This window comes from Canis lupus, chromosome 3, assembly GCF_003254725.2.
Source record: "Canis lupus dingo isolate Sandy chromosome 3, ASM325472v2, whole genome shotgun sequence".
Lineage (NCBI taxonomy): Eukaryota > Metazoa > Chordata > Mammalia > Carnivora > Canidae > Canis > Canis lupus.
Window position 1 is genome coordinate 26,407,963 of NC_064245.1, and position 14,987 is coordinate 26,422,949.

General features: G+C 37.6%; 1 protein-coding gene across 6 annotated transcripts in view; it reads right to left on the reverse strand.

Annotated features, from left to right (window-relative positions):
• MSH3 (mutS homolog 3) overlaps positions 1-14,987 on the reverse strand; it is a 184,905-nt gene that overhangs the window by 165,793 nt on the left and 4,125 nt on the right. For 5 of the 6 annotated variants that reach the window (XR_007409758.1, XR_007409757.1, XM_049108323.1 and 2 more), the window contains exons 3-8: positions 13,770-13,990; positions 10,109-10,324; positions 8,388-8,504; positions 7,905-8,024; positions 5,595-5,738; positions 1,919-2,085 (exon numbers count right to left, since the gene is read on the reverse strand). Coding sequence is in view for 4 of the 6 variants with exons in the window: in XM_049108323.1 (XP_048964280.1) it covers positions 1,919-2,085; positions 5,595-5,738; positions 7,905-8,024; positions 8,388-8,504; positions 10,109-10,324; positions 13,770-13,990 (985 nt within the window). In the remaining 2 variants the exon portion in view is untranslated. Of the gene's footprint in view, positions 1-1,918; positions 2,086-5,594; positions 5,739-7,904; positions 8,025-8,387; positions 8,505-10,108; positions 10,325-12,536; positions 12,645-13,769; positions 13,991-14,987 lie in introns of those variants that run through there. The other variant, XM_049108325.1, reaches the window with a different exon arrangement.

Here is a 14,987-nt window from a genome sequence, read left to right on the forward strand (position 1 = left end):
AATATTGTAGTGATAAAAGTATAAACTGAAATTACCAATTCTAGCAAGCTACCAAAAGCTTTGTAAGTATTTATACCCTGTGACTCAGCAATTCCATTTTTAGAAATTTGGCTTAAGGAAATAATTAGAAATGCAAACAAGTATTTCTACCAATGGGTATTTATCACAGTAATATCCGTAAAACTGAAAAAGATGAATGCAACATAACAAAAGGGAAATTGATAAATTATCCATTTACACGACTGAATGATATGTAATCACTTTGTTTTCACTGACTACCCATTGAAATCACTGAAATATTAGTAGATGAAATGATGGCCTCTAGAATTTGTTTCAAATAAATAATTCAAGAAGAGGGATGGTAGGGATACGGATGAAATAAAATTGGCTGAGCTGAGCAATGCTGAAGCTGGTTGATGGATTCATGGGGGTTCACTACACTACTCTGTATAATTTTGTGTATGTTTGAAATTTTCCATAAAATAAAATAAAATTTAAAAAATAAAATTTTCCATTAAAAAGTATGGGGAATTTTAGGTAAAAGAACAGGACACAAAATGATTTTGCAACATGAATCCAAGCTTATAAACCAAAAAAAGTGATATACATGCATAGAAAAATCACACCAAATTTAAGAGTAATTATTTCTATGTTATAGGATTTTACTTATTTTTAACTCTTCCATTTTTCAGGGTAACTCCTAGTTTTTCCTAAATGATCATGGATTAGTATTATAACCAAAAAAAATATTATTATGAAAGCTACTTAGAAATTCTTTTTTTTTTTTTAAGATTTTATTTATTTATTCATGAGAGACACAGAGAGACACAGAGAGAGAGAGAGAGAGGCAGAGACACAGGCAGAGGGAGAAGCAGGCTCTATGCAGGAAGCCCGACATGGGACTCGATCCCGGGTCTCCAGGATCACGACCTGGACTGAAGGCGGCACTAAACTGCTGAGCCACCTGGGCTGCCCTAGAAGTTCAATTCAAATGAAAACAGATTACTCTTAAAGAATAAAAAAAATACATGAAAGTCCACTTAATCAAGTAGTTTGATTTCCTAGTTGATTTGTCAACCTACTAAATAACAATCTTTATGGGCTCTCCTCCCTGGTCTAAAGTCCAAATTTCTCAATATAGAATCCTCTCCAATGGAGCCCCAGCCCACCTTTCCAGCATCTTTTCTCCCTTGCCACTCCTCTAAGTGGCAGTATGGAATGGTCCCAAAAAGGTACCTTCATATTTGTCACTTTGGGAATCCAATTAGGTATGTACACATCTGCCTCTCCTCCTGGATTATAAACTCTCCCAGACATAGACCACAGCCACATCCTCTTCCTCCGTATGCCACGGTGCTTAGCATACCGCCTCATAATAAGAAGTGTGACCTTAGATCTAATATTTAAAATTTCTAGACACAGCCACAAATTAAAACTTGCAGCATAAAGTATTTTCAAAATGATTTAACCTTTATAAGAAATGAACTCTAAATCATCTACAGAAACTGAAGATTAATTACCAACTAATATTAAACCCCTTTACAAGTCCTACATTGGGACGCCTGGGTGGCTCGGTGGTTGAGCATCTGCCTTCGGCTCAGGGCATGATCTTGGGATCCGGGACTGAGTCCCACATCGGGTTCCTTGTGGGGAGCCTACTTCTCCCTCTGCCTGTGTCTCTACCTCTCTCTCTTTCTCTGTGTATCTCATGAATAAATAAATAAAATCTTTAAAAAAAAAAAAAAGTCCTACATCTGGGTGATATGGGTAAAATTTTTTTTTTAATTTCCATGACTACTGTTAAAATATTTTTCTAAGTAAAAACTTTTTAACAGTCAGTAAGTTTAGGAAGTACCAATCTGGGAAATAAACATGAGTTTCAAAATCAGTGTTATTTTCCCGTGATGTGCCAACTTACCTAGCAGCTGTGGCTCTGTGGACAAGTGTCTCTGTCTGTTCTGACAAGCGTGAGGGAAGCAGCATCTCCACTGGCTGCAGGCACAATATCCGAGTTTCTAGCTCCGAACGGGAAGCAGAGTCTTGGAAACTATCAAACACAACCTCACCTGTGACAGGCTGCACTCCCTAAAAACAAATACACGATGACACAGAAAAAATATTTTTCCCAATTATAACCTTAACACATTATAAACATGGAAACAATAAAGAGGATATACTTTTTAGTATGTAGTCCATTTCTAAAGTGTTTAAATACCTGTGTAGTTTCCAAAATTCTTATGTAATAAGTCAGACTCACCAATATCTAAGCTATGCTAGAGGAACTTTAGAGATACTCTGAGTTAAGTCTTAGATTCAACAAACCTGACAGAATGACTCTGACAAATCCCCAAACCCTCAGTTTCCTCCTCTGTAAGTGGGAATAAATCAGCCTACTTTCATGTCCAGGTAACTGCAAGGGTCAAATTATAGAACAAACGTGAATGCTTTATAAATTATACAGTACTATACAAATAGCAGTTGCCAGCACTAAAAGTAACATGTTGCTAGTAACACGGCCATCACAGAAGTTTCTATTTCATTACATAAAATTAATCAATAAAAGTCTAATTTTTGCAAAAAAAAATAATAAATAACAAAAACAACAAATTTTGAATGAATCCCAAGTTATATCCAGGGAAATAACCATGAAAACTAAAGCTACCCTCTATCAACCCAAGCCATCGCAAAGACAAGCTCTGCTTCCAAATCGATTTTTTTTTCGAAAAAAATTGTGGCTTGGAAGAGGTAAAAAGTTAAGTAATCTATGCAAGGCTCAGGGTGGAGGCGAGATTCATGTGGCTCACTCCACTCTTGTCTACTGCTGATGCTTAAGAAATGCATGGCGTTAGTTACTGACGGTAATTAGCTACACTCACCCCTACACTCAAACACTGCCGACAGAAAGTCAACTGACACAGCCTCTTGGGAAAACATATTTAGTATTTTTGGGGAAAGTTGTGAACACCCATACTCATAACTTAGCATATCCTCCCCTAGGTATATACCCCAGAAGTGTGTATACCACAAGATATGCACAAAAAGGTTTATAAAAAGCATTCTCTATAAAACCAAAACTAAAAAGAAACATATCTATCAAGAATGAATAAAATGTAAATCATAAAAGGAAATATAGCAATGACAATGAAAAAACTACTACAGTAACACATGCAAATAAATCTCCTATACAAATAGTATACAAATCGTAGTTTGTAAACAAAAGATCCAAAAAGATACAATGTATTTACATTTGTATATATTTGAAGGTGGTAAAACTAGAACTAAAAGCAAGGACATTATTATCATAAAAGTCTGGATTACAATTACCTCTGCTAAAGGGAGTCCTTCTCTAGGCAGTATTATAGTTCCTGACCTGGGGGGTTGTTTCACATTACTCTAATTACTAATTATGCACTCTGTCTTACGAATTTTTTCTTATGAATATTTTATGATTTTTTTTGAAGTCCCTCATTTTTGGCTCAAGGAATTTCCCTAATTCTATCTGAGAGGCCTTCTCTAATGCCCAGATAGTTGGATTATAAATATAGTAGTATACATAAATAATTTCCCAGTCTACAAACCAAACATTTACAGAAGTTAGCTACAGAAGTCAAGTATAAATTCCCCTTTGCCTTTTTTAAATCAGAGAAATGGTCTATATTACAAGGCCCGCAACATCTATCAGTATGTGATATGTGACACTAAGAAACCTGAAGTTAGTCTGTATAAAACAGTGCACTGCCTGAAGTAATGGTAGAGGGCCTAATCGCTGTAGTACTAGCAACACTAAAACCTTTGATTTCAGACTGCCAGTTATCCAAAAGGTAACTCCTAGGTAGTGACAGAGGAACATGTGACATCACAACAGGGAAAAACCCAGCAAGAATAGCATTGAAGGGGGATCCCAGGGTGGCTCAGCGGTTTAGCACCTGCCTTTGGCCCAGGGCATGATCCTGGAGTCCCACATCGGGCTCCCAGCATGGAACCTGTCTTCTCCCTCTGCCTGTGTCTCTGCCTCTGTCTCTCTCTCTCTCATGAATGAATAAGTAAAATCTTAAAAAAAAAAAAAATAGCATTGAGGGTAAAAAAAGAAGAGATCCATTGCAGCCATACCGAGTTTGAGGAGTGAGGACAAATTCTGAGTGCCATGCCCAACAAAAAGTTGCATGCAGGAGGCTAGAGCTCAAGACAGGGGTGCAGCCTGGACTCAGAGCTTTATATGTCATCAGTCTAAAACTGGTCACTGAAGTCAAGGATAGGACCCAAGAAAATTCCTGAGAAGCAAACTATCATTTCTCATTTTCTCACATACCAATTCAAACACAATGATTAACACCGGCAGCAAGCACTAAGCACAAAGCAGGAGTTGTATACTATCAACTCTTTTTTTTTTTTTTTTTTTTTGAGATTTTATTTACTCATGAGAGACACACAGAGAGAGGCAGAGACACAGGCAGAGAGGGAGAAGCAGGCTCCCTGTGGGAAGCCTGCGGTAGGACTCAAATCTCAGGACCTGGGGATCACAACCTGAGCCGAAGACAGATGCTCAAACACTGAGCCAGCCAGGTACTCCTTAACTCTACTCTTTAGACTGAGTTTTGGGTAAATATAAAATAGCACATTATATATGTTAAAGCTTAAACACAAATAATCTTACTATTTGTAAATAGACTCAACTGCCTGTGGCTAGATAAAAAGTACTTCTCAAGGATAAAAAAGAAATCATTTAGAGCCACTCAACAGTAATGCTAACTCCCCAAGACGAAGGTTTATTGGCTAAGCAAATATCAAGTTAGCACAGAGTTATCCAACCAGAATAAGGTATTAAGAAGTACTCTGGAGACATCTGGGTTGTAAGAATTTTTGCTGATATTACAGTTGACTGCAAAAGTTGGAAAACACAAAAAGAATTACTTATTACTTAGGCAAGGAGTCCTAGTTTTGCTTCACCTACAACAGAACTAAGGAGTCTAATAATTCTGAAGGGTACTAAAAAGTTTAAGGTTTTGAGCAAGTCCAGAAAGGTCTGTAAATAGGTGAATTTATTCACAGATTGCTAGAGGGCAAAATCAATAAAACTATAATTCACACATTGTATTTCTCCAGAAAAATAGCTGTAAGTATTCCTAATATTAAATATGGAGTTTTGTATTCACCAAGTATCATTTCCCCCTAACTATTCCCTTTCCTCCAAATCTATATACAACAATCCCATAATCATGTGTTTAATTTCAAATCCCTGGAGGAAATTTGTTAAACCCTTCACTATCTGTGCATGTGTTGGCTTAGTGTTTTATTTAGCTGTTTCTTATCCCATACCCACACCTGTCACTGTGTCCATCTTAAACCCTAAACTCTAAGAACATATTGACAGAAAGTAGTACCTGGATGTCTCCATAGCACAGAGTGCCAAGCAGCCATAAGAGAAAATTTTAACTAGTGATTTAACATATAAAATTGTAAGGAAAATGTTTTTCTAGTACAATTATTTGAGGGCACACTACATCAGATAGTCTCATTGTAAATCACACATGAGTACTCAACTCACAGAGGTACCATGAATATCTATCATTTGTCTTTACCTACAAAGTACTTACCACGATTCCAATGAAAATGTTCCCCTTTTTTTTGTCCTTAACATTTTCCTCATTTTCACAGATACACAGAAGAAAGCTGGTAGAAGTATCAGTCATTACCTCATCAACATTTATAGCATCATCCAGCTTGACTAAAGGATTCACATGTAATAATCATTAAAGAAAATAATATGCTACATTCCCATTAATATTAACTGCTTTCTGCTATAAAATAATGGTTTATTTTCCCAGATGTCTTTGCTCTCTGCAAAATCTTCCATACAGCATTCATTCTTCTGACACTGATCATAGTTACAGGACTTATCCTCCCTAAGATATGAGGTTTATAAGGACAATTATTATCTTCTCACTACCTGAAAGGCTTAGGAGAGTACCCTCTGTGAAAGCCTCAATATTAATCATCTTCTTTACTTAGATAATGCTAAGACATGAATCCTTAACAATCCCAAAATGTTTAATTCCACAAGTCAAAGCATGAATACACTAAAACAGTAAAATTACTTTCCTCCCTTAAAGTGCCTAAAGCTCTCAGAAAGAGCAAGAAAATTTTTTAAAGACATAAAAAAAGAAAACAAACTGTGAGTGTGTGTATAGTGAGTCCATTAATTAAATTCTCAGGGATAAATGCTGATTTGGGACACTTTCAGAAGTCAATCTGAAAACACTCAACTTAGGTATCAGCAGGTAAGGGCCACAGCAAAAAGAAGCAGGGAGGTGTACCATTTTAGAAGCAGACTTCAGTAAGAAACTCAAGTTCAGGCAAAAGAAGCAATAATATTGCCAGTTTCTTATGGCCTGATCAGCTCAGAATAGCACAGAACTGTTAATGGTTTGAGGTCTACTCTGAGTAATAGCTGTTTCTATTCATGATATTCCTGGAACAAAATGGTCCTCATAATTTGGGTAGAAGCTAAGCAGGCCTCTAAATAAGTAGGTTTGTAATAAACCATAAAAGAAATTGCTTTCACACTGTATCTCTTAAGACCTTATCCTTACTTTTTTTTTTTTTAACTGAGAGCCGACTCCATCACATAGAAAACATTTTTAAAATGAATCTTTGTCCCACTTCACATACAGTTATTTAGTTGGGTTTTTGTATTATTATTTTTTTTCTTAGAGGTGAGGAGGGGCAGAGGCAGATGGAGCAGATGGAGAGAGAATCTTAAGCAGGCTCCACAGCCAGTGTGGAGCCTGATGCAGAACTAGCTCTCACAACCCTGAGATCATGCCCTAAATCTAAATCAAGAGTCAGACGCTTAACTAAGCCACCCAGAAACCCCTGGTTTTTAAAAATTAGAATTTTATGAATTTGCTATTAGAATAATTTTGTTTCAAGTAATTCATTTTAGGGCAGCCCCAGTGGCACAGCGGTTTGGCGCCGCCTGCAGCCCAGGGTGTGATCCTGGAGATCCAGGATTGAGTCCCATGTCAGGCTCCCTGCATGGACCCTGCTTCTCTCTCTGCCTGTGTCTCTGCCCCTCTCTCTCTCTCTGTCACTCATAAATAAATAAAATCTTTAAAAATTTTTTTAAAAAAGTAATTCATTTTAATTCATGAATGACCAGAAAATTAGGGGGCAATCACTGTATACACCAAGGATTCTATCAAAGCAAGAAAGCTTCACCTACAATCTATTTTCAAAACTAATAAAATTTTTAGGACGCCTGAGAGGTGCAGTCAGTTAAGCATCCAACTCTTGGTTTCAGCTCAGGTCATGACCTCAGGGTCATGAGATCCAGCTCCACATACGGCTCCGTGCTCAGTGTGAAGTCTATTTAAGATTCTCTCTGCCCCTCCCCTCAACTTTCTAAAAAAAAAAAAAAAAAAGTTAATAAATAAAATTTTTATTAAGCTAACAATTAATGAGGATGCCCACTATTATCTTTTATAAGCAATTAACTGTGCTAACTTTGTAGTCTTCTTTTCACATTCTGAAGTTAATTAGCTTTTTTTTTTTAGGTCTTACCTCATAAAGATCCAGAGGAGCATATAGGCCCTAAGTACCTAACCATTGCCCAATCTAGGGAAGATGCAACTCAAATCAATTGTGGACCTGCTATCATCTTTCACCAGGCTCTCTTTCTTTGCTCTTAAAGTATGATAACTCCCCTTTTACCGTTGCATTTGAAAATGCTTGTTTCCAGCCACTACAATCCTTCCCTCTTCAGTAGTCACTAACCAAATATCAAGGTAACCAGACCACTTTATCTCATCAGAAAGGCACCCATTCAAAGAACAGTTAAATAAAAATGTCATTTAAAGCAAAGCCTTCATAACATTTAAGAGAAAAAATTCCTATCCAAAAAGGATATCTTCTCCAATAAGTGTAGATTTTGTATAAAGAGCAGTCAATTTCCGGGAGAACAGTGAACTTTTGTTGTCCCCCACAGCCTTTAATGCTGCAGTTTCAGTTTGCTTCACGACTCCCACCTTCAACAAAAATAAATACTGAATATCATACGTGATGGAAATTGTTTAAAGAAATACATTTGAAGACTTTAAAAGGTTAATTCTGAAACATGTAAAATAAATTTGTTCACAACGTCCAGATGTAGGACTTAGTAAAAGCACCACAAGGAGCTGGCAAGTGTGGATAAATCACTACAAAACACTATCACAGAGGTTTTTTTAAATTTACCTTAAAATTCTAGTACGCTAAAAACTCATAAAGATATAACACTAATCACTGTGACATACTTTCATTTCCCTGATGCCCAATTCCAATTCCGACCTTCCACGTTATCAAACAAGTAATCCAATCCCCCATTCATGCAAGTCAAAGCCAAAACTGACCTTATATCCCTTTGCCACGAGGCGGCGTACATGAACAAAAAGTCTGTGAGTAGGTATGCTTGCTGTCATAAAGTTGTGATCTAAATGGCAATAAATATTGAGCTCCCGGGCTGCAATCTAAAAAATTTAAAAAGAGAGTTATCAAATTTCTCTTTCAAGAGTCCCTGTGTGGTGTTTGCTCACTTTGCTCAAAATCCATCAAGATATACACTTAGGATTTGTGCACTTCTCTGTGTGGTATATCAATAAGAAATTTAAAAGACTTCCCCATACAGAAGCCTATGGTTTAATATATTTTTGGCAGTTCCCATGGCCTAACCTCAGGGCCATCATCAGTATTATAAAAGATGTGGAAAAATATGACAGGTCTTCTCTGCCCCTAGATCTATCAAAACCTGAAAGTGCTGAGCTTTCCCTGCACAAGGACCATTTATGAGTGTGAGACTTTAAGAGTTTGCTACAAAGCATGTACACCTAACTGAAAATCAGGAGATACTACCATACATAAATTCTGAAGGCATTTGGACAGAGGGCATCTTTGAGGCAGTGAGAAGAGAACCCCTGGTCGGCTTAGCTAATGCACGGTGCATAAATGACAAGAATGTGAACCAGGCAGCACCTCCTGACTACCCACCTCCTTCTGGAAAGCTCGATGGCTAAGCTATTGCCCCCTGGAGCCATGGAACTCTCATTTTAACATTCTCACGCTCCTGCCCCACCCATCTCTGAACTGTATTAGTTCCTCACGACAGGGTCAGAAAACACCAGCCTTTACTATAGTAAGGCTAAACCTACCACTCAACCTGGAGAGAAGGTGAGAGAATGGCATTTTCTTTCACTCCTTTACCTACACAATGCCAACATGCTGTTTCAAAGTCTAGCCTCTTAACATCAAACACAACATGATGCCAGCTGAACTAAAGAACACCGTTTTCGTACCACAACAGTATTTTACAAGCTGGAAGAAAAAAGTTGGCTAAGTCTTTACTTCCTATCCATGAGGTCGATGCTAGATGTACTACCTCATCACTCTTTGATGATGTCTGAGGATATGGACCTAAAATTGTGCAACATCACAATCACACATGACTCCAACAAAACATCATCAGCAATGCTGTCCCTAAACTTGCCCACTAAATGTTCAAATTCACTTTTTTTTTTTTTTGTTCAAATTCACTTTTAACCTTAACTTCGGCCCACATCAAATACCTCAAAACTAAATACAAAATCAACTTAGACTAACAGCAAGACAACTGACGTACAAAGAGACTGTGAGACTTCAAACACTTTGTATGGGCAGCTGGCAGTCAATGTGTTCTTCCAATGAGATGTAACTACCTTCCAGGCTATCAAAATTGATAAATTAAGAGTAAACGGGCCATCTCAAAGTTTTTTCTTGCTTGAGTCTTCATCAGGAAATATAAATACATGATTCTGACTCATTCTCTATCTGATTCATCCAATCACCTTGCAATGGATGAAAGGCACTGGATAAGCATCATGGAGAAAGGGCAGGACATTCCATAAGGGGTTCCTCACTCCCTTCCCACCCACCAAGTTCACCTGTGTTGATTTTTAGTTTTTACTTTAAATGACAGCATTTTAAAAAGTGACCAATCACATTAACTTTCTCATAAAGTCAAAAAATGAAACAAAAATATCAGAAAACATTTAAGGGTAGACAAGAAAAATATAAGGCAGTGTTTGAAAAAATAACTTACCTCTGCATCTTCCCCAAAAAATCTATATTTATATCCACATTCCACACACAAAATTGCATCTTTCTGCTGCTGCTTCAATTCTATGTATTGTAATTCTAAAGGTGTGTAGATGCTTTTGGTCCGTTTGTTAGATGGTTTAGGATCTGGCGTTTTCTGTAAATCGTCATTACCCGTGCATGATGATCCAAAAGGACTGAGATCAGAAAGCGTCTTATCCTGGCAATCAAAAGAGTTTTATAGTTTAGAAAGTATTAACCATAATAATAGTTTTCAGAGAGAGAATGCAAATTCGCCACAAACCTAACAAATGATGAATCTAAGTGAAAGTTTACAGGAATACACAGTATAGCTCATTGAAGTTTTTTTGCAGGTTTGAAATTTTTTTCAGAGTAAATGACTAAAAACAAACAAAAAAGCTAAATTATACTACTGTGTAAATATTTAAGCAAAATTTTTTAAAGATTTTATCTATTTATCTGACAGAGAGCACAAGCAGGGGGAGCAGCAGAGGGAGAGGGAGAAGCAGACTCCCCACTGAGCAGGGAGCCCAAAGTGGGGCTCAGTCCCAGGACCCCGGGATCACGACCTGAGCCGAAGGCAAATGCCCAAATGACTGAGCCATCCAGGTACCGCTATTTAAACAAATTTTAAAAGCCTAAACATTTTAAAGTTTTATACACCTCTTTTTAAATTTTATTTCATTAAATCCATTGTAATTAACATTTTTCTTTTTCTTCTTTACTCCTAGATGTGTAAGGCACAAAAGGTGAGTAGGCACAAATGTCTCTCTCTTAACAGTAGGTAAAACCATTTTTAATAAGCATGACATCAGTTAGCTACAGCTGCATTTAATGTTTCAAATTTCCAAGCACAGTCTAAAAGATAGTACATTCCATAAATCTTGATTACAAGAAAGCAGCATGATTTTTTTGGTAAAGAGATATGACAGAGAGCTTTTGGAAAGTATAAAGCACAAGGTCACATTTCAACATTAATACGCCTGCTATCCTTACCTTCATATGTGAAAACCATAATCATTTCCAGTTTAGAGCTTAGGGCAAGTTCCTTGCTTTTGAGACTTACTTATACAAAAGGTAAAATGAGACAAATTTGTAGAATAAATTCAACTTGTAACTGTCACTGTGACTGCCATCACCTAAAAATTTATCAGCTGTGCTTAGAATTAAAACTCAGGCCTAAAAGACTAGTGATCAGGGGTGTGGGCTGGCTCAGTCAGAAAACCATGCAACTCTTGGTCTTGCGGTTATGAGTTTGAGCCCCATGTTGGGTGTAGACATTACTAACAAAAATAATAATAATAATCTTTAAAAGACTAGTGATCGGGCAGCGCTGGTGGCGCAGCGGTTTGGCGCCGCCTGCAGCCTGGGGTGTGATCCTGGAGACCCCGGATTGAGTCCCACGTCGGGCTCCCTGCATGGAGTCTGCTTCTCCCTCTGCCTGTGTCTCTGCCTCTCTCTGTGTCTATAAATAAATAAATAAAATCTTTAAAAAATAAAATGAAATAAAAAATAAAAGACTAGTGATCAGGGTCGCCTGGATGGTTCAGTCAGTTAAGCGTATGACTCCTGATTTTAGCTCAGGTCATGATTTCAGGGTCCTGGGATGGAGCCCTGCAATGGGTTTTCTTTTACTCTCCCTCTTCCCTCACAAATAAATAAATAAATCTTAAAAAAAAAAAGAAGAAAAAGAAAAGAAAAAGAAAAAAGGCTAGTGATTAGCAGGGGAAGAGAAAAGAAAAAAAGAAATGCCCTATGGCCAAGGGAGGGAACCCTGGTCCAAGAGAAAGCCCAGCAACATGTACTTTACAGTTGCTAAACCTTAAAAAAAAATTTTTTGGCTTAAATGAAATAGTAAGTACAGTTATAAATTATCCGAATAGTGTAGCCCAACAAATCTCCAAAGATCAGAAATGAGATGGTGAGGTGTGGCAACAGGAAAGTAGGTCAATGTATCAGATAAAAGAATGCATTTACTTTGAACTTTGATGGATTCTCTATTTGGTCTCCATGTCTTTTATGTAAAATCCAAGAATACTACATATTGTAATAGTTAATCAATACCTTAAGAAAAATGTATTTCCTAGGAAAAAAAGTTCTTACTTCATATTTTATTCACATATGGAATGAGAGGAGGCATGCAGAAAAAAATTTTATCCATATAGCATACTAACAAGTCTATCTGAACACTTGAGTATTAAGCAACTTTTTCTCTTCACCATTTGGGTAGAAATATTTCCAAGATATATTACACTCTTTTTTCTGAGATGGAATTCTGAACTCAATTTAACTTTATCTTGACAATGAAGGATAATCGGAATTTCAAAATCTATCAAGACTTATGGAGTTGTTGACTCCCACATTAATGGTCCTGGACCCTGGCCATTTAATTTCACTTAGTAGCTTTTTACCATTCATCTGTGTCCTTCCATGCCATCAAACAGTCAGCTATCTCTTGTAAAGACGTCCATGTACTACACTTCTAGGTGTCCCTTCTAACTGGTGACTTCTAAAGTGCTGTGAATCAGAAATACCAAGGTGTCATTTTATGTATAAAGTAATAGTAAATAAGCTCCCATGAAGCCTTAGGGTAAACTCTCCAATTAATAAAATGAGCTTTAAAAAACAAACTTTTTAAAAAAATAAAAATAAAAAACTTTTTGATTTCCAAGTGATTCTAATTTAAAGCTAGGCTAAGAATCATTGTTCTAAAATGTAGATGTTAGTGATGTTAAACTCCCCAATTTTGCAATGTTAAAAAACATTAATATCTAATAGCAGAAGGAAAGAGCCATATACATTTGGTTTACCTTTGAATTTACTTTATATCACCAAATTTTCAACTAAAAACCTCAAAACCCCGGGCAACCCGGTGGCTCAGCGGTTTAGCGCCGCCTTCCGCCCAGGGCGCGATCCTGGAGACCTGGGATCGAGTCCCACGGCGGGTTCCCTGCATGGAGCCTGCTTCTCCCTCTGCCTGTGTCTCTGCCTCTCTCTCTGTGTGTATTCATTATTCTCTCATGAATAAATAAATAAAATCTTTAAAAACAAAAACAAAAACAACAACAAAAAAAAAAACCTCGAAACCCCAATGCATTGCCTGCGAACTTCTAGGCTAATCATGATTATAAAACACAGCGCTAGGATCCCTGGGTGGCACAGTGGTTTGGCGCCTGCCTTTGGCCAGGGGCGCGATCCTGGAGACCCGGGATCGAATCCCACGTTGGGCTCCCTGCATGGAGCCTGCTTCTCCCTCTGCCTGTGTCTTTGCCTCTCTCTCTCTGTGTGACTATCATGAATAAATAAAATCTTTAAAAAAAAAAAAAAAAGAATAGAATAAAATAAAAACACAGCGCTTGTATTAATTATCAAGAATCCTCCCCAAGTCAATAGCTCCTAATCCAGGCTGTACATCAGAATCACCTGGGAGGCTTTTGTTTTGTTCTAATATAAACCAATTCTTCCTTCCTTAATAAATAGTAAATCAGAATCTCTACAGACTTAAAAAATAAACTAAAATGCGAAAGTTCCCACAGCTAATTCGGATGATTAGCCAAGCTTGGGAACCACTGCCTTGTGTGAACCTCATGGCACCTCAGCACCTGTGATTTGAGTAACTGGATATATACCTACATAACACATACCTTTTGATTAATATGAGATTTGGAATCTTCAGAAGAAATTACATTCTTTGCACGTAGATGAGTGATATCGTCAAAATCAGTACATTTTGGCAAAACTGCAAATCTCTCCTGAAGAGGCACTGTCTGGACTCTATTTTGAGCAAGGGCAGAAGTGCAGCAGAACTGTTTCAATTTTTCCAGAGACTTTAAAACAGTCTTGGTCCTCAGACATTTCTTTGGCTCTTAGCAAATCAGAAGAAAATAAAACAATAGTATTTTGTTCTCAAAAGTCAATTCATAACTAGTGTAGGATTTTTAAAAAGGGAACTTCTCACTAAAGCAATGAATCTAACTACAATGTGGTAAGGAAATAAAGAGACATTTGGGTTGAGGGTAAATAGAGCATACTCAAATATACAAGTAATTTCACTGGGTCCTAAAACCCCATTACAAACTACAGGAGGATTTTTCTTTTAGAGAGAAGTACATAAGGACAGAACAAGAGAGGAGACAGGTGCAAATAAAATATCTGAAACTAGGAAAAAATGGAAGAATAACCAGTTTAGCACACCTGAAAGCTAAATCCTAAATCACTAGTGAAGAAAACAAAAAACCAATACCATTTATAACACAAAATGCCTAAGGCCCAGGAATCTGGGCAGCAATACAATATGTACTAAAGGGAGGTTCTAAAATAAAGAAGATTGGCTCAAAACAAGTTGATCCCTAGACCCCTAACTCATGGCAAGCTCAAGGGCAGCTGTGCTTTCTCCACCTCAGCAGAGAACTGGAGGTTTCTTTGGAAAAGGTAAAACAGGCACACCTGAGACAGAGTACTGTGCCTAAGCCAGAGGAATAATGGGAAAAGGGTTTTACTGTAGGCTGAAAAACCCAGCCTCTTCCTCATGAGCTCTCCGAACACAGGCAGCCAGAGCTCCCCACTCCAACCAAGAGCAGGGAAGACTCCAGACCAGAGAAACTGATCAGCTCAAGGGGAAAAACCTCGAGACGCTGATACCAGGGGCTCGCCAAGGAAGGCCAATCACCGCCCTGCTCCAACACACCTGCTGTCCAGCCTCCACAGCTTTACTCATGCAACTCTCTCCCTGCAATGCCCTTAACCCCAATTTCCACATCAAAATCATACTCATTCTTTAAGATCCCTCTCAAAACTACTTTATCATGAAACTCTCTGCTAACTCCCCTAGGCTACAATCATCTTTTGTCTATGTTCCTATA